This window comes from Arachis ipaensis, chromosome B3 (genome assembly GCF_059453495.1).
Source record: "Arachis ipaensis isolate K30076 ecotype BB chromosome B3, ASM5945349v1, whole genome shotgun sequence".
Lineage (NCBI taxonomy): Eukaryota > Viridiplantae > Streptophyta > Magnoliopsida > Fabales > Fabaceae > Arachis > Arachis ipaensis.
Genome location: NC_142438.1, coordinates 55,099,648 through 55,118,821, shown reverse-complemented (window position 1 = coordinate 55,118,821; position 19,174 = coordinate 55,099,648). Strand labels below are relative to the sequence as shown.

The 19,174-nt window shown below is 30.8% G+C and overlaps 2 protein-coding genes across 2 annotated transcripts; one reads left to right on the top strand and one right to left on the bottom strand.

Moving 5' to 3' along the window:
- The first annotated feature begins 6,894 nt into the window (after positions 1-6,894).
- LOC107630597 (peroxiredoxin Q, chloroplastic) lies at positions 6,895-9,924 on the top strand. Its single transcript, XM_016333793.3, has 4 exons — positions 6,895-7,165; positions 7,343-7,480; positions 9,206-9,295; positions 9,377-9,924. Exons 1-4 carry the CDS (start codon positions 6,959-6,961, stop codon positions 9,593-9,595), a joined length of 654 nt encoding a protein of 217 aa, XP_016189279.1. The 5' UTR covers positions 6,895-6,958; the 3' UTR covers positions 9,596-9,924.
- A 208-nt stretch (positions 9,925-10,132) lies between these two features.
- On the bottom strand, positions 10,133-18,561 carry LOC107634495 (putative flavin-containing monooxygenase 1). Its single transcript, XM_016337965.3, has 5 exons — positions 18,029-18,561; positions 15,630-15,870; positions 11,486-11,664; positions 10,895-11,247; positions 10,133-10,568 (listed from the first exon to the last, which is right to left on the bottom strand). Exons 1-5 carry the CDS (start codon positions 18,503-18,505, stop codon positions 10,226-10,228), a joined length of 1,593 nt encoding a protein of 530 aa, XP_016193451.1. The 5' UTR covers positions 18,506-18,561; the 3' UTR covers positions 10,133-10,225.
- Between the last annotated feature and the right edge of the window lie 613 nt (positions 18,562-19,174).

The window sequence follows — 19,174 nt, the reverse complement described above, 5'->3', positions numbered from 1 at the left end:
TTTTTATGCAGAATGCAGAATGCAGATGCTAATGATTATGCAGAAATTATGAATGAAAAACTTGTGAAAAATAAAATAAAACTAGGAATAAAAAAGAACAATCATATCATGGTGGGTTGTCTCTCAGCTAGCACTTTTAGTTAAAGTTCTTAAGTTGGACATTCGGTGAGCTCCTTGTCATGGTGGCTTGTGCTTGAACTCATCCTAGAATTTCTACCAATGTTTGCAATTCCAATAGCCTCCGGGGTCCCAAACTAGGCACATAAAGTCTTCGAGCAAGTTAAAACAAGTGACAAGGCCCCAAGAGTGTTGATTGTTGGGATGAATTCCGGGATCCCAGACCTTGACTTTGCACCCATCTTCTTGTTGATCATCATTGTTCTGACCGGGTGATAGGTAATCTGAATTCTTACTGAGACATCCAAACAGCTTCCTAGACCAATTCAATTGAGAACTGTACCAACCTTTGTACTTCAATTTGGAGCATGCAACCATATTGAACCTTGCATGACAATTCCTACCACTAACCATCTCCCTCTTACTCTTATAGCCACAAAGAGCTCTAAGTTGCCCATCCGTCTCAAGCAAAGCATATTCAAGTGGGCTAATTAAGCTTAGAGATGAAAGGTTTACCCACTTGAATGAAGGAATAGACGGTGATGGCTTTGGGGAAGAGGTCTCCAACAACTTTGGTAAGGTGATTTCCAGCTCCATTCCCTTGAGCTCTTCCTTGACAAATTCCACCTCTTTGCAAGCCTCTTCAACTTCAACCGCTTCCTCTTGGTAGCTTTCTTCCAATTCAATCTGTTCTGCATTGCCTACCAAGAGCATGGGAGGCTGTGCTTCTTCTTCTTTAATCTCCATCTCTTGATCAACCTCTGCAAAGTCTTCAACCATGATCTGCTTTGGAGGTTGTACACCCTCCTCAACATCAGCATCAAACATCTTGGAAGGAGGCTCTATGACTAGACTTTCCCATGGAGGTTCAGCATCGCCTAGATCTTCAACCACTTCCTCTTCTTCAGCTATTACGGTTTCCTCCACTTGTTCCAATACAAAGGTATGTTCCTCACTGTCCATTGGAGTTTCTAGTGTCTCCTTCATGCTACGCTCTTTTATTGATTCTCCACATGTAGCCATGGGAGCACTTTGAGTGTCAAAATGCCGAGAGGCTAAATCACCTACTGCTCGCTCCAATTGATGAACGGCTGCTTGAAATTGATCCAGTGTCTCCTTGAGACGATCCCTTGGCTCTTGTTCCTCTTGGATAACGTAATTGGGATCATAAGGCTCTTAGATTGATGGATATGGACATAGTGTATATGAAGGTGGTGGTTCTTTGGAGTAATTGGGTTGAAATTAGGGTGGTTCTAGATATGGTTCATATGGCTCATAGGGTGGTTGGTATGGTGGATAAGGGTTAAGATTATGCGAGGGTGTTTGGTAGTAATGGGCTTATGAGTGTGGTAGTTCAAAGGTATGTTGTGGAGGTGGTTCATAAGCATAGGGTGGGGCTTGTTGGTAACTACAAGGGGGTCCACCATATCTATCATCTTGGTATGCACGTCGGAATGGCTCTTGACCATAGTAATTTGGTGGAGGTTGGTTGTCATAGAAGGGTCCACCATAACTATTGTCTTGGTATGCATCACAGAATGGTTGTTGGTGATAGCACATTGGAGGGGGTTGTTGCCAAGGGGGTTGATCAAATCCTCGTGGCTCCTCCCATCTTTGATTCTTCCAACCTTGATGCATGTTCTCATTATAGCTTCTATTCCTTACAACAACATTGGAACCAAACTTAAAGTCAGAGGAGTGAGAATTCATAATAGCTAAAGAAAATAAAAACTAATAAAAATTAATGAAAATAAACTCCTAAAACTAGAAACACTAACAAAGAAACGAAAAAGCAAATATTTACAATAACCAATAATAAGGCACACGTTTACGATTTTCCGGCAACGGCGCCATTTTGACGAGCGGTTTCTTGCTAGTAAAGAATTCACAAATAAATCCAACGTTGCAAGTATAGCTTCTAAACTAGCAAAGAATCCTTTCGTACAAAAATTTGGTTGTCACAAGTAACAAACCCCTAATGAAATTGATAACCGAAGTATTTAAACTTCGGGTCGTCTCTCAAGGAATTGTAGGGAGGTGTATTTATTATTAGTTATGGAAGATTATCTTTTTTTTTGGGATTTTTGAATAAGGAACAAGAAAAAAGTAAATTGTAAGAATTAAATTAATAACTAATAAAGCTCTTAGCAAGGTATGAAAACTGGACGTCCTATCCTAGTTATCCTTATCAATTGTCATGAGAACTGTTCATTACTCCCACTTAGTTAACCCTTACTAAATAAAGAAAAGTCAAGTGGACTAATCAACTTGATTCCTCATGTCCTAGTCAACTCCTAAGAAAAGACTAGCTTTAGAGGGATCCAAATCAATCAGCAAATTCCAATTTTCAATCAACAAGGAGTTTGATAACTCAAATGTCACCAATTACTCAACCAAAGCTAAGAATGTAAAAAGCTAAATTAAAATCATGAATATGAAATACCTCAAATTGCATTAAAGAAGAAAATCAATTCTAACATGGAGTTCATAAACCAAATTGCAAACATAAAGTAATCAACAAGGAAAACAAATAAACTAGAATACCAAGACAAATAAAAGTAGAAGAGAAACTAAATTAAAAGAACATTAAACCTGGAATTGAGAGAAGAAATCCTAAATCCTAAAACTTAAGAGAGAGGTCTCCAGAAACTACATCTAAACCTAAAAATTGTGAATAATGGAATGCCTCTGAATGTGTGGATGGATTCCCCCACTCTGTAGCCTCTAATCTGTGTTTTATGGGTCGAAAACTAGGTCAAAAATAGCCCAAAAATCACCCCCAGCAATTTCTCATACGTCCAGCACGTCGCTCTGTCACGCGTACGAGTCGTCCACGCATACGCGTGGAATGAACTTTTGCCAGGTCACGCATACGCGTGATCCACGCGTGTGCGTCACCTATCTTCAGGGAAACTATGAAAAATTATATATCGTTGCGAAGCCCCGGATGTTAGCTTTCCAACGCAACTAGAACCGCCTCATTTGAACTTCTGTAGCTCAAGTTATGATCGATTGAGTCCGAAGAGGTCAGGCTGACAGCTTTAGCAATTCCTTCAGTTTTCTTGTATTCCTTCCACCTTTGTATGCTTCCTTTCCATCCTCTAAGTCATTCCTGCCCTATAAACCTTGAAAACACTTAACACACATATCAAGATATCGAATGGTAATAAGAGAGGATTAAACATAGCAAAATTAAGGCCAAAGAAGCATGTTTTCAATCATAGCACAAAATTAGGAAGGAAAATGTAAAACATGCGATTTCTATAAATAAGTGTTAGTTTAGTGGATAAAATCCATTCAATGAAGTACAAAATGTACGACGAAATAGTGGTGCATCAGTGTCGTCATAATGTCTCGCTATCATTGGTTTACGACTTAAGTGTAAAACTCTGTGTGGTAGAATGTTACAATTGTTGTCGTGTTCTGTTTTGTCTCCACCACCGACTTGCCTCTGCGTCTCCTCCACCACCACCTTGCCTCCCAAGCTCTTCTACTCGATGCTTTGCACTAGGTGAAACAAAGATTTTTTTTAAATGAGAGTTTGAGGAATTTAAAACCAAGTAATACACACTGTTCTAATTCACTCATCTCTCCATAACTTAAATCAATATTGTTTTATGTGCTTGGGTGTAACTTAACGTACCATGTTAGCTTTCGTCAGGAACATATGCATGGCACATACCCGAATAGCATTTTCAATATTTACAAGAAAGTAAACATTTGTATACATATGTGCTCCCTCTTAAAATTATGTTTGCCCCGTATTAAAATAAGAATTAGGTTTAATTATTGTATCGATTCCTATAGTTTTATTAAATTTATAATTAGGTTTATATATTTTTTTAATTAGTTTTTACACTACTTTTAATTTTGTAATTTAGTCATTTTTATGTCAAAAATGTTTAAATTAAAGAAAAATTTCTCTTAAAAAATATGTGGTCAAAAATCTAATTAAGTTCTTAATTATGAATACTTTCAATTTACAAAAAAATATTCAGTTAACTCTAACATTCTTTACACTGGATAGGATCTAATTACAAAATTAAAAACAGTGTAGGAACCAATCTAAAAAAAAAAAAAAGTATATGAATCTAATTATAAATTTGGTGAAACTAGGAAGAATAATAGAGTAATTAAACCTAAAAATTATTTTATAAATTTTGTATAAAAAATATTTTATTAAAAAATTTAGTTATGTTATATCCTAAAGATATATTTAAAAAGTATAATAATAAACTTTTTTAAGTTTTTGATAAATTTAATGTATTAGAAATATAAAAAGTTCATCTTTTTAATTATTTTTAATAAAATATTTTTATGATATTTTTAAAATGTGTTTTTAGGATACATGTTAATAAAATTCTACATATTAAATCAACTTAATAAAAAACAGAACATTGTGATACTATTCCGTTAATGATTTATTTCGTTAAAGTTTATATTTTTGATTTTTTTTATTCAACTTTAATCTTTACTAATAAACTATAAATATATTTTGATGATTAATTCTCAAACATAAATTGAATAAAAAATATCTAAAAATTAGCTGAAATAATAAAACATTTTATAATTTTATTTAGCTATCTAACTTTTATTATTATTATTATTATTATCATTTAGAATTAAAGTTGGACTTTCTTTTATTAAATAATTGAATAATTATTAGATAATTTATAAAATATCTAACAGAAATATGAGAGATTTGGCGTATTTTTTTATGTGAAATGTCATTCATCACATATAATTCATATGAAATGTATTTTGCTCAAATATAAAATTTATTGGTTAGAAAATAATTAATTTAACATTTTAATTTAACTTACATTTACTATTATTAATATATTGAATATTTATGAATATTTAATATTTTTATGTTAATTAATTATATATACTTTCATATATTTATATAAAAATTTGAGAAAATTTTACTTTTTTTTTTGAGAGATGCTAAAATGACACTCTCATTCCCTCTATTGGTAAAATATACATTTTCCTATCTTATAACTTTTAAAAAACCTCCTCTTTAATCCATTTTAAATTTTTTGTGTTAACTAATGTTAATTTTATCTATTTTTTAAGAAAAAATAAATTATTTTTTACAAAAATACCTTTTAATAAAAATTTTATTTTTTTTGTCATTAAATTTTACTTACCAAAGTATCCTTTAATAATTTTTTTTGTTGATTAAATTATTATTTTACTAAAATATTTTTAAAGAAATTAATAATTAAATTATTTTTTTCTAAGATATCCTTCAATAATTTTTTAATTATTAAATTTGTGATTTTACCAAAATTTTTGTTAATAATTATTTTTATATTTTACTATTAATTTTCTAATATCAATATATATTATTTTAACATTAAATAAAAAAATTTTACCACTGTTAGTATGTATAACAATTAATATATATTGAAATCGAAAAATTAATAATAAATTTAAAAATAATTGTTAATGAAAATTTTGGTAAAATCATAATTTAATAATTAAAAAATTATTAAAGGGTATCTTAAAAAATAATTTAATTATTAATTTTTTAAAAATTTTTGATAAAAATATAATTTAATCAATAAAAAATAATTTATTAAAAAATATGTTGGTAAGTAAAATTTAATGATAAAAAAGTAAATTTTTTGTTAAAGAATGTTTTTATAAAATATAATTTATTTTTTCTTGAAAAAGGGGATAAAATTAATATTAGTTAACATAAAAAATTTAAAATAGATTAAAGAAGAGCTTTTTTAAAAATTATAAGAGAGGAAAATGTACATTTTTTCTCTCAAAGATAAATGTTATTTTATTAATATAAAATAAAAGTGTTTCTATAAGGAAGTACAAAAGAATTGGGTATTCCCGTTTATCACCAACTGTGACTGAAAGACTAAGAGTTTAAAGAAGAGTAAAGTAAGAGTAAAGAAAATTAGCAGCATCTATCAGGTATGGCTCACGAGTTCACGCACTAAATTGCTGGCTTCTTTCACTATCTCTGGTGCCGGGCTTATTACCTTCTCAAAAACACACCGATTCCTCGCTTTCCAAGTGTTCTAACACAGCGCCGCTATGAGGAGGGTCTTTTGTCTACCGTCGAATTGAGCCACTACCCAGGATAAGACTCGTTGCCACCAATTGAAAAATGTCTCTTCTTCTCTCATCCATAGGTAAGGGGTTATTAAGCTTAGGCTCCATATTATTGAAGACAGGGGGCATTGGAACAAAGTATGAGAAATTGATTCAGTCTTCAACATGCATCTTGGACAAGTGGCAAGAGTGGATGCGAACCGGCTGTGGACTTGTTGCAACACCGGAAGCTTTTTATGAAGACTTTTCCATAGAAAAATCTTAATTTTATGTGGTAATTTCAACTCCCAAATATTATTCCAGACTCTGTTGTGTATGTTCTGTGGCCTCAATGAAGTAGGAGAATGAAAGAATGCATTTTATAAATAGAAGAGAAAAGAATATCATTTTTGTATCCCTCCAAAAAAATTTTATTATTCTTATACGCTATATATTTATCCCATGATTTAGATAAAAAGACTAATATGACTAATTTCAAAATTTTTTAAAATTAGATTTGATTAAAAATATTTACGAATGGCATCATCTTTTAAGATTAATTTAATTTTTTTTTTATTTTTCACAGTATTTCTTAACTAAAAAGACAAAATTTAAATTTCTAATACTTTTTTAAATAGACAAATAAAGGAATCACTTGATCAACCTAAATTCTTGCCTAATTTGAGCATTTACCCAACTTTTGTAACTAAAAATTGCAAGTACAAAAAGGCATCTTGAAAAATGTGTTCCATACTGCAACTACCAACGTTTCTGAAATCCGACGATGGCTTCACTCACTGTCCTAATCCACTCTCCTCCCACCTTGCTCCACACTGCAACCACCAAGTCCCCGTATGATCGAACCCCCTCAATCCTTCGGTATGCTCCATCGAGTTCTCAATTCTGTGGTCTAAAATTATCTCACTCTTCCTCTTCATCACTGCGTTCTGCTAATTATTGCTATTCGGTTAAAGGTTCCATTTTCGCGAAGGTACATGCATCTATCCAAACCTAGTTCAAGATGCATAATAATGCAACCCGATTAATAGAGTAGCTTCAACAATTAGTTGAAAATAGTATCAATGATAGTGTGCAGAGTTGCAAATTAGTGATTCTGTTCCTCAATTTCAATATTGGTTACTAGTTAGTGGTTTTTCTACCCTGACAGGTGAATAAAGGTTCAAAGGCACCATCATTCACGCTGAAAGATCAAGATGGGAATAGTGTAAGCCTTGACAAATTCAAAGGAAAGCCGGTGGTTGTTTATTTCTATCCTGCTGATGAGTCCCCTTCATGCACCAAAGAGGTAAACACATGAGATTGTCTTAACATACGGTTGGCCCTTCAATTAGACAATTAGTATAGCTTTTCAAGTAATACCCTAAAAATTTAGTTCCAGAAATTTTAATTGTCAAATCAACCCCACATATTCATCTAACGAGGGATTGATATGGTGTGTTAAGGTTCTAGGGTTTAGGATTTTCTCCCAAAGTATTATTTCTGTGTATGATGTCAATCCAAGCTAACGATAGGAAATAATTGTTATCATAATTTATTTTAGACTTTAGAGTAATGAGACAAGTAGGTCTTTGAAACATTTTGTGGCGGACTTATTCTCCTATAAGGGGAAAAACATACCAAATAAGTCATTGGCAAAATTTCGGATGGATTTATAGGTCTTGAGTTTGGTTTGTTTGATTGCTATCCGTGTCCATAAGATATATGGATACTGTGACACGTGTACTATTTGTTTAGTAAAACACTAATTTTAGAAGGACATGTTGACACCCAACGGTACACAAAATACATGTATTTGTTATCTAGTCAGAAAGTTAGGAAACAGATATTAGACATAAGCAGAGTTTTTTATTTCATTTTTTGTATCTTCAAATTTTTTGAAACTTCACTTCTTACCTTCATCACCTTAATCACCAGCAACTTCCTCCTTATTGGAGGTAAAATTGGTTTTTAATGACAAATGTGTTTATATCTCTTTATTAGTGTCTTAACAACCTATTAGATGTATTCATGCACATTTGTGTCTGTGTACATGTTTGTCTTTGTGTCTATGTCTTCATAACACATATAAGTTGCAAATCTTCAAGGTACAAGTCTAGCATTTTAATCCTTTAGGGACTTGTTTGAATTATTTTTTCCTCAAGGACTTGGTATTTTTTGCCCCATTTAGGGACCTATAGTTCCATCACAAAATTTTTAAAGAACCCATTTGTTCTTTCTTTACCATTAAATCGCTGATATCTAAATATCCAAAAGCAGTGATATCAAACCATTAGATTGTGTATATTTTGTATGAGTGGTGCATATGATCTGAAGGCAATGGAACTTTCAATATTCATGGTTGATTTCAGATGCTAACATATGCTGGTGTTTTAAAGGCCTGGTTGTTCTTATTGATAGAGTTGCTGCGAGATAACATTTGGTTGGTTTAAATGTTTTTGCATTAGCAGTTTAACACAATCTACAAGTAGTTAGTGGTCTGTCATGAAACCATCTTCCCCTATAAATTAAACCATTAGATAGAGGCACACAAATAATTTTATATCTAACACACTGTTTGATATAAAAGCCTCTTTTGGACTTAAAGCATGGACCACGGAAAGACCCATCTAACGTTTTCCTTCTACTATTATTTAGAACAATAGGGAGAACAAGAATTTTAACTCTAAAGCTCTTGGTCATAGAAGTTTTGATGTCATGTCATGAACCATCTCTTCCAAAAGCTTAAACTTTCTGGTAGATTCATACAAATGATTTTACTTTAAAATGATGGACTTGAGATAGAAAAGCTAGTGGCAACGAAAAGCTAGTAGTAATGAAAAGGGGTGCATAAATGTGTTTATTGGGGAAATGAAGAATTTTGATATACATATTAAGTATTAATTACCAGTATCAATTTAAAATTATATCGCATTTTTGTCAAATAGAAACATCATCATATATCCATTGTTGTCTTGATATGCAAATTTTTATTTTATTTTATTTTATATTTTTATTGTTTCAATTTTTGCAGGCTTGTGCTTTTCGGGATTCATATGAGAAGTTCAAGAAAGCAGGGGCCGAGGTTGTTGGGATCAGTAGTGATGACCCTTCTTCTCACAAGGTAAGAAACTGAAAGTAAACTTTTATGGCAATTGGTTGTGTTTAATGTTGTTTTACATTGAATGTAATGTGTTGAATGTAGGCGTTTGCTAAGAAACACAGGCTTCCATTTACTTTGTTGAGTGATGAAGGCAACAAGGTGAGGAAAGACTGGGGAATCCCCAATGATTTGTTTGGAACATTGCCCGGTAGACAGACTTATGTTATTGACAAAAATGGTGTGGTTCAGCTCATTTACAACAACCAGTTCCAACCAGAAAAGCATATTGATGAGACTTTGAAACTACTTCAAACTCTTTGAGGTTTCAGGTTTTTCATTATCCCATTCCCCATGAAGTGTGTAAAATATTGGTAACTGCTGTTTATTGTACAACTATGATAGTTGCAGCTGATTCTAAAGCCTTATAGAGATACAATGTTTCCGGATCAAAATCATGCATTTCAATGCAGCAGCACATAGATTGATGTCTCTGTATTTTCTTCAATATTGTTGTAATTTTAGCTTAAGTTGACTCGGTTGTACCTATTAATTTGCATTTTTAATAATTTTAAAATTAAAATGTATGAATATGATATGTTAGTTGAAAGGAAATAACCTTGGGCATATTATATTTGTGCCTTTTATTTTCATGGCCATTTTATCCTTGTTTAATTTCTGTTAATAGATATATGATATATGCTAGAATTTGTTATTGGAAATGACAAGGTTCAACAACCTTTATGATACATGATCTGAAATAACGTTGACATAAACCTATAATAGCTACTTTTCTGGAGGCTGGAACAACCCTTGGCTATTTATTCCGAAAGCTGCATGCAACATGATACCTCTATATTCAATCCCAGGAATGCCAGAAAACTTGCAGTTATTTTTTCATATGATCATAATACTGTTAATGCAATCTTAAATAGGAAGATTATAATAATGTCCTCAATCCTTTTTGGCATAGTCTTCGCTGGTATAAGCACTGAATGCCTCAGATATCCAGTTCTTCTTCCTCCAAGAACCCCAACCTATATCCTTGCATAATTCATCATCATGGTTGATGCTGTAAGTTGAAATGCAGTGCCTTTTGTAGAATCTTGTTGACCTTTTCATTACTTCAATCTCCTTGAGTGTTTCTGAGAGCATCTTCTCAACACTTGGAAGCTTAAATTTTTCATCTAGGAGTCCAGAAAGCCATATGGAGCGCATCTCCGAAGTGTGGAGATTTGAAATGCTCTCAACATAACCCATAAATGCCATGTTTGGAACCAATGGATGGATAGTTCCCCTGCCACAAACAGAATGAATAAATCAGATAATGGTCCTCACTCCTCAACTATGTTTTGAGATATTAAAATCAATTTAAACCTTGTCACTTTTGGGTTATAACTATATGGGGACTTAACTGAAACTTAGATATAGCTGTCATTTTTATTTGTGTGAATCCTTTGGTCATTGTATTTGTACATAAATAAATTGATCTAAAGATAGACTGAATAATGATAGTGATAGTTAAAAGAAAATGGAGATAGTCTAAAAGAAAAAGTGAATATGACTAGTCTAAAATAATGATGTAGAAGAAACCATCTTCCATAAATAAAAGTGTTTCCTTACCTGTACAAGGGCATAAGACCGGAAGGGTACTCCAATAAGCTTCTAAAAGTTTCTGGCAAAATGCTTTTGAGCTTTTTCTTGCCATCATAACCAGTTGCCATAACCACTACATCAGCCTCAACTTTAGTATTATCCTCAAATTCAATTCCTCCACTCCAGAACCACCACTTCTTTGATGATTTTTTAAAGACAATTTTCCCCTTTTCAACCTCAGAGAAGAAATTTTCCGGCATAATAGCCATTTGACATGAGGCATAATCTTCCTCAAAAGGATGTTCGGGTTTTAGCCCATATTTCTCTAAAGGAAGTTTCCATAGAATGTAGGACTCGATGAACTTTGAAATTCCACGCCTCTACCAAAATGTCATTTTTATTTACTTCTTTTAATCTCTTTTATCTGTCACTGTCATTTTTTATATATTATTGGATTGTACTGAATTATACAATCTAATAATACCGGGAATTGACAAAGACAAATAATAGAGAATAGAAGAAGTAACATAAAGAAAACTATTAACGTCATATATAATTTTGGCAATGGCAACAAGAACATCAACTCGAGGTTATATTATTTAAGAAAAGGTAAAATACCATTGGAGATAGCAAGAGGCAGAGAAGGGATCTGAGTAAAGACTGGTTTGGCCTTTGGTGGAGAAACTGAGAAGCTCTTGTTGAATAGAACAAGAAAAATGGCAATCCCCAAATCCAGTAATGGGGAACTGGCCAATGCAATGTTCTCACTACCATAGTGCATGGTTGACCTTCAGGTCCTTTATAACAGCAAAACTGTTAAGTACTTGATAAGTAGAATCTTTGCCAGAATTAGTTGTCAAAATAAACGAGGAAAGAATGCTTTAGTCTTTTGATATTAAAAAAAAAGAAAGCATCTCACGCCACTTCTTATCATGCAATCAGTACCATGATTTTTGACATAAATTCTAGTTATATTTTGTTTAACCATATTAAGAGTATATCAAAATCAGTTACTAAAATCACCACTAGTATAAAATATATTTTAAAATATAAAATACATGTTAAAAATAAATTAACCAATATATACATTTATACACAAATAAATGATAGTTGATTTAAGCATTTTAGTAATTTGTTAGCTATGTAGCACTCCTCCATGTTGAAATTAAAGGCATATATGAAAGAGCACTAAGATAGGTTTATTTGTAATTTTACAAGTTCCCTTGCAAGTAACGATCCTCTAATATGAGAATTTTATTTTAGAATATCAGGGATAAGATAATAAGATATCACCCTTGGATCAATAATGAGATTAATTCTTTTTTTTTTATATTAAAAAAGCTTAATTGATCTAATGATAAAATCACTTTACTTTACCCTCTAGCTAAAATAAAATCTTCAGTTCGGAAAATTCAAAATTTTCTTTGATGTCATGTAGTTTTTGTTCTCTTTCCACTCTTTTTAGCCTTACCTTTGATGGTTTTAGAGTTAATGCAAGCATTTAAAAAACGAAATATTAGCTGCTAATACTATGGAATATGATTACGAGTTTACGACATAAAATCATAATCTATCGTTACGATATCATTTGACAACAATAGTTGCACATACAATAATTTTAGGAATATTATAAGTGAGCCTTAATTATTTTTCTCTTGAAACCCTTATTTAATGGAACTCCATTTGATCTTTCAATAGATTACGGGCCCTACTTACATAACAACATTATTTGTTACTATCATCATTAATTTTTTTTTTTTTCGTTTTCATCCAGTATAAAAGTATAAAAAGAAATTGTAGTCTATCGTAGATCATCTAAACCTAAAACTTCCACGATAACTCACTCTATAATGGATGGATTTGAATGCTCTAAATTTTGAATTTTATTTTAAAAGGTAAAGTGTGATCTTTCATCATTTATTTTATAGGTAAGACAAAAAAAATATAAAAAAAAACCATTCAAAAATAAGAGATCACACTTTACAAAATAAAAATTTAAAATTTAGAGAATTTAAATTCATAATGTATAATGCTAAAAAGTCAGTTTGTTTAGACTAATTTTTTTTTAAATTATTTTATTTATTTTAAATTTTAGATTTTAAATTATAAACTTTTAACTTTAATTCTAATTATAAACGATAAATCCTAAATGCTTCAAAAAGTGAAAATTTTTAAAATTAACTAATATTAACTAACTACAAATTAGTTTTCTATATTTTTCTTTAAAAATATATACGTATTGTTCGAACAAGAAGTACATGAAATAATATTTATATTTTTCCTTGAAATGAGTCATTAATTACGTCTATTTAATCTAATATATTTATTAAGAAAAATTCTAATTGTTCATTCGCAGTCCACTAAAAAAATGTGTTCAATCCCACACTTTGGACCAAAGCATTACCAAATGCAAAGTACTTTTATAAAAAGAAAATGTATTATGGTGCCCCACGACTATGATTATGGTTGCCAATGTTCATTGTTGATACTGTACAAGACAACTAAATCGACATCATCAGCAGTCGGAAACTACAACTGATATTAGTAAGTAAACATGCATAACTTTTACCATTGACTTTTAACTGCTTTGATTTTTGTCAACGTGTGCTTTTTTGGAAGAGAATTTTAAAGAAAGACAAATAAAGGGTTTTAAGTTTAACAGTCTCCCGTAGCCGCCACAAACTGAAGAAAATCCCAACGGATGCTAGAATTTAGAACTTATATATGTTTCCCTAATATTCCAAAAATACAAGCTCAGACATATATCATGGATTATTTATTCTAAAAATTTAAACAATTAAATGTAGGCATTTAAATGGAGAATAAAAATTATAAAGAATTAACATTTAATAAATTAACATTAGCTAATTTCTTTTTTAATTTTTAAAACTTTCATTTTTCTTTAAAAAAAAATAAAATTTATGATTTAGAGTTTAAAATTTAAAATTTAAAATAAATAAAATAATTGTTAAAAAATTAATTAATATTAATTAAAAAACATTGACTCCCTAACCTTACTCAAATATAGAAGCTAGACAATACCATATTTATTTACTTCATAATAATTGTGGGATCAATTAGGTTCTTAATAACTAACATTTTCCTGGCAATATAATGGTAATTTGTCTGATTGATGAGCCTGTAAAATGTCAGAATGTCACAATTTTTCGCCCCCTATCATCTTTACACGAACATTGTCTAGAAATTAAATCTAAATAAATGAGTTTAACTTAAACTATCATCAATAAAATTTTTATTTAATGTTGGATGACCACTCAAACTAACAATTAATATAAAAATAATCATTTTTAATTTATTAATGTAACAATATATAAATAAAATATTTATGTGAAAGAGTTTTGCATTACATAGATATTTAATCCAAACTATATATACATATATATATATATATATATATATAAAAGAGTAATATTTTAAATAAGTTCCAAAAACAGTTTTAATCTGATAATTTAATCCTTAATAAATTAAATTTTAATTACGAATCAATTTTTAATTTTTATTTTATTAGACATATCAATTTTGATATCAAATGTTGATAAAAAAATTATTTTATAATATTATTTAATAAAAGACACGATAACTCTTAAAATTTTATAAGACTTTTAGATTAGTCTTTTTATATAGACAAATAATTTTGGATTTAGATCCTCTAAAGTTTGAATTTGACTTTAGAGAGTAAAGTGTGATCTTCTACCTTTAAACAATTTCTCTTTCATATTTATTCTTGGTCCCACCTATAAAATCAATGGTAAGAGATCACACTTTACTCTCTAAAGTGGAATTCAAACTTTAGAGGATTCAAATCCAATAATTTGATGTGAGGACTGATTTATCTAATAAAATAAAAATTTATAGACTAATTTGATAATTAAAATTTATTAATAACTAAAGTGTTCGAATATAATTTTTTAGGACTAATTTAAAATATATTTCTATAAAAAATATTAGAAATATCAAAATTTATTATTTTTTGTCATCATTTAGTCATCAAATCAATTTTTTTAGTTTAATAATCCAATAGCATACTTTATCTTATACTTTTAAATATTGATAACTAACTTATGGTAAAAAATAATAAATTCTTATGGCTTTTTAATATTTCTTTATATATATATATATATATATATGTTAAAAAACTAATTGGATAAATTTGGTTATATATATATATATTTTTTTTTTAAAGAAGTGAATTTGATTGGATACGGTTATATCCTTAGTGTGTCAAACTGAACTTTATAATAAAATTGTTAAAAAAATTTCTCTTGAATGAAAAGAGAAATTGTGATCAAACTAGAAAAAAAAAAAGTCAAAATTTTAATACTTTAAATAAGTATAAAATTTAAAATTTCCGTCACACGGTAACTTTAACCAATAATGCACCTAGTGACCTAGAACACTAGTTATTACTTAATTATTAGCAAAATCCTAAGACGTTTGATTCAAGAATTTTTTTTATTTTAAAAATTTTAGTGTAAAACCCTAAAAAATGTAACAGTATTTTTTTAAAACTTTTAGTGTAAAACCCTCAAAAATATAAAAATATTTTTAGAACCACACGATCCCTAAAATAAGAAAAAAATAAGTCATTCTAATATATATAACTATATTATATTAACTACGGTTACTATGATATTTCAAAAAATGTTGTTTAAATTAAAATAATATTTTATTATTATTATTAAACAACATTTTTTATTCAAAAATGTTACTTAACAAAAATATATTACTTAAAAAGTGGTACCTTGGTTTGCCTCGGCACATTCCATGGCTAAATCAATGGCTGACTTTTTGAAACCGACGACCGTAACCTTCTTTCCCTTGAGAATTTGATTAGCAGAGTCGTGATCAAGTTTACAGTAATCAATGGTGTGCAATACCTTACCTTTGAACACTTCAGGTCCTTTATTTGCATCAAATACTGGAATATAGGGTACATCCCCATATTTTCCAATGCAAATCACCACAAACTCGAAGGAGTACCACTGAAATTAATCATGTAGCTAGGTAAATCATCATAACATAACTAGGGTTTAACACTTTAATAGATATTGAAGATGAGAAAATTAAAGGAGATTTTTTTAATTTTTTATTTTTTTTCTATGATATTTATCGACCAAACCGATTAAAGACTAATTCATTTTGAATTGCAGCTTCGTTTAAAGGTTTATCGCTAACTAATAGGTGGTTGTATGTATAAGGAGGGTTCACGATATGTTTAAACGGACTAATAAACTAATAATTAGAGCAATTTAAGTTGGTTAAGTTTTTTTTTTCATGTTTAATGGGATAATCAAAGTCTCTAACATTTGATTAAGAGAAGATAAATTCCCTCGTGCAACCATACTTTCTAAATTATGTATTTATTACCTAGTTAAGCTAACAAACTGTAATTAATAACTTTTCTATCTTTAAGTCACTTTAACTAGTACTAGATATGCTTATTAAATTAGCAGGGTCCACACTCCACAGATATAATTATCTTCTTATATTTGGTCTGAAATAATTAATTGTTTAGATTTATTTGTCTACATAACTTAAGAAAATGATAAAAGTATCTTCTCTTTTCCTAAAATTATAATTTGAACAAAAGTAGTAATAATTAATATTTTCAACAAACAATTATCTGTGATAGAGATAAAGAACTGTTAGATGGGTAGTTTAATTAGCTTGCTACTTAGAGATGTTAATTAGTTATTAGAAAGTAGTTAATTAGTTATTAAAATATAATTAATTAATGAATATAACAGTTAGTGATCCAAAGCTTTAATGAATATATAGTATAGTAATGTTACGAAAATGGATCCTTTTCAGTTTTTTTAACATTTGAGGAAATAAAGTGTGATCTCTCACTTTTAATTCTATAAGTGAGACAAAAAATAAATATAAAAGAGAGAACAATAAAAGATTAAATTTAACACTAGACACCATCCAATTTTTTTTCTAACGTCACTACCATGCTACATGCATGACATTAATTAATTCTCTATCGTAATTGACTAATTGTTCTCTTGCCTCGTCTCTCTTACCTAGAGTCTGATACCTCCTTTAACTTGTGAAAAAGAAAACTTGCCAATTCCATTATTTTTTTCCATTGTAACCATTTTTGGGTCTGAAATGGTATATATATTACACCTGCAACGGAAGAATATAAATGACAAGGGATGGCCAGGCCCCTTAATTAAGATTCTTTAGTATCATTTTATTCTATGAAACATTTATATCAAATTATCAATTAATTAGACACCAAAAAAATAAGTTAAGACAACAAAAAAAATTATCAATTAATTAAACTACATACGTATCTTTGTGTCTGATATCTGTTAGTACTTAGTACTAGTCTGACACTCAAATATTTAGAGAACACATGTGATACGAATATTCTTAGTTTATTAACTATTTCTTTTTTTTTTCTTTGAGAAAAGTGCAAGGAGCAACAATTTTTATTTATATTTGTCAATAATTCTGGTTAGTATACACTCTATTAATGTATTAGACATTTAGTGTTGATAACTAATTGTATTAACTAATTCTGGTTAGTATACACTCTATTAATTCTGGTTACTATACCCATAATGCAAGTGATCTAAGACTGAGTAGTGATACTCACTTCATATAGCCAACAAGCATTCATAGTGATTCAGGTAAAGGAACTGTTAGGGAAGATCAAGATACTCAAGAAATTATAGAATTACCTTTTATCATTTTAATTTAATTTTTAGCTATATATATATATTATCGTATTTAGATGTAAAATTTTGACAATACTTAAAATATTGCCAAATAACAAAAAAACTGTTATATTAATTTTAGCTAAATTTTTAGTGTTATCAAAATTTTAAAATCATGTATATATGTGCGTGTAAAATCTACTTTTATTTGTGAAACCCTAATTAATTAACTAGTTAATCCCCCCTCCCCCCAAAAAAAAGTTTGTGATTAAATAAGCTAAGCTAACATTAGAATTAATATTTGTTAGGATCTGAATTTAGTTAAAGTGTTAGAATTTAATTAAATCTTTTCTAACAAATAAAACTATCTGTAGCGTTCGTTCGAGTCCTAGTATAGTTTAAAGTTATCCTTAGCTTGTTCAGTGAGTGTAATGAATTAGAATAATAATAAGAGTAATAATTAATTGAAGACCTGAATGGTGTTTGATGAATTGGTGTGCACAGCAAGTTGCCAAACGGGATAACCAGGAAGAAGTGGTGTTCCATGGTCATGATGACCATTCAGTAGTTGTTCTCCAACGAACCGAATTTCAACGACCTTGGAATTGAACCTTATGTTGTTGAGCACACAAAACTGCTCAGCATAAGACTCCAAGTAATCCAAGATCTCAAAGTGGGAAGGGAAATCGGAGTTGTCCCTGTTGGAAGGCCAAGGGAAATCGGAGAACTCGTAATCGCGGCGCTGCGATTGAAGCTTGGTGGAGGCGTAGGAGCAATGCCTCCAGACACCGCCGATTGCGTCGGAGGCCTCAAAGATTACAGGCTTGTGGTGGGAAAGCTCTTTGGCTGCGGCTAGGCCGCTCACTCCGGCGCCTATGATGGCCACTTTTGAGGCCGAAATCGGCTGCTCGTTGTTGTGTGTGGTGGTGGTAGCCGTCGCCACAGACATGTTTGGTGTAAAGCTAAGCTTATCAAGGTATGGTAATGGTAATGGTTTTTGAACGAATTGTGTATTTGCTTTTGTGGAGAATCAAGGGCTGAGCCTCTCGCTTTATATACACAAGTCATGAAGTTGCATGGAATAATGTCAAAGTGAAACCACGTGGTTTTGACTTTTTGGTCGTTCTTTTTTTTTTCCCCTATGCTCATGAACATGGTTCTAAAAACCGAACCGGACCGGCCGGTTCAACCGGAATAACCGGAAACCGATCATCTAGCCGGTCCGGGTAACATCAAAAACCGCCTGGTAAAAAACTGGTGAAAAAACTGGTCGAACCGGCGGTTAACCGGTGAACCGGAAAAACCGTCCGATTTTTTAACGGTTTTTGGTTTGAAGGCTGAAATGCTAAACGACGTCGTTTTGGATTAAAAAAAAAAAAAAAAAAGGGGAAAACGCGTAAAAATCGAAGGAAGCCCTAGTCAGTTTCCAGTCTCCACTCTCCAGTTCTTCTCCCATCTCCTTCTTTCTCCCGAAACCAAAACGGAAACCCTAGCCTCACCGCCGATCGTCGAAAGCCGCAAGGAGTGAGTCACCGCCGCCGTCCGTCGCAGTCAGGGGAAGCACAGAAGCCTCTCCTCCCAACCCCTAGATCCCCTTCACCAGTTCTCCCAGCCCTAG

Bases quoted from the DNA above. Each gene is read 5' to 3' on its own strand.
- LOC107630597 (XM_016333793.3), top strand. From the start codon at position 6,959: ATGGCTTCACTCACTGTCCTAATCCACTCTCCTCCCACCTTGCTCCAC. The intron at 7,166-7,342 runs GTACATGCATCT...CTACCCTGACAG, and splicing joins AAGGTTCCATTTTCGCGAAG to GTGAATAAAGGTTCAAAGGC. The intron at 7,481-9,205 runs GTAAACACATGA...CAATTTTTGCAG, and splicing joins CCCCTTCATGCACCAAAGAG to GCTTGTGCTTTTCGGGATTC.
- LOC107634495 (XM_016337965.3), bottom strand. From the start codon at position 18,505: ATGTCTGTGGCGACGGCTACCACCACCACACACAACAACGAGCAGCCG. The intron at 11,665-15,629 runs GTACCACTTTTT...GCTGTTATAAAG, and splicing joins ATGTGCCGAGGCAAACCAAG to GACCTGAAGGTCAACCATGC. The intron at 11,248-11,485 runs GTATTTTACCTT...ACATTTTGGTAG, and splicing joins GCCTCTTGCTATCTCCAATG to AGGCGTGGAATTTCAAAGTT.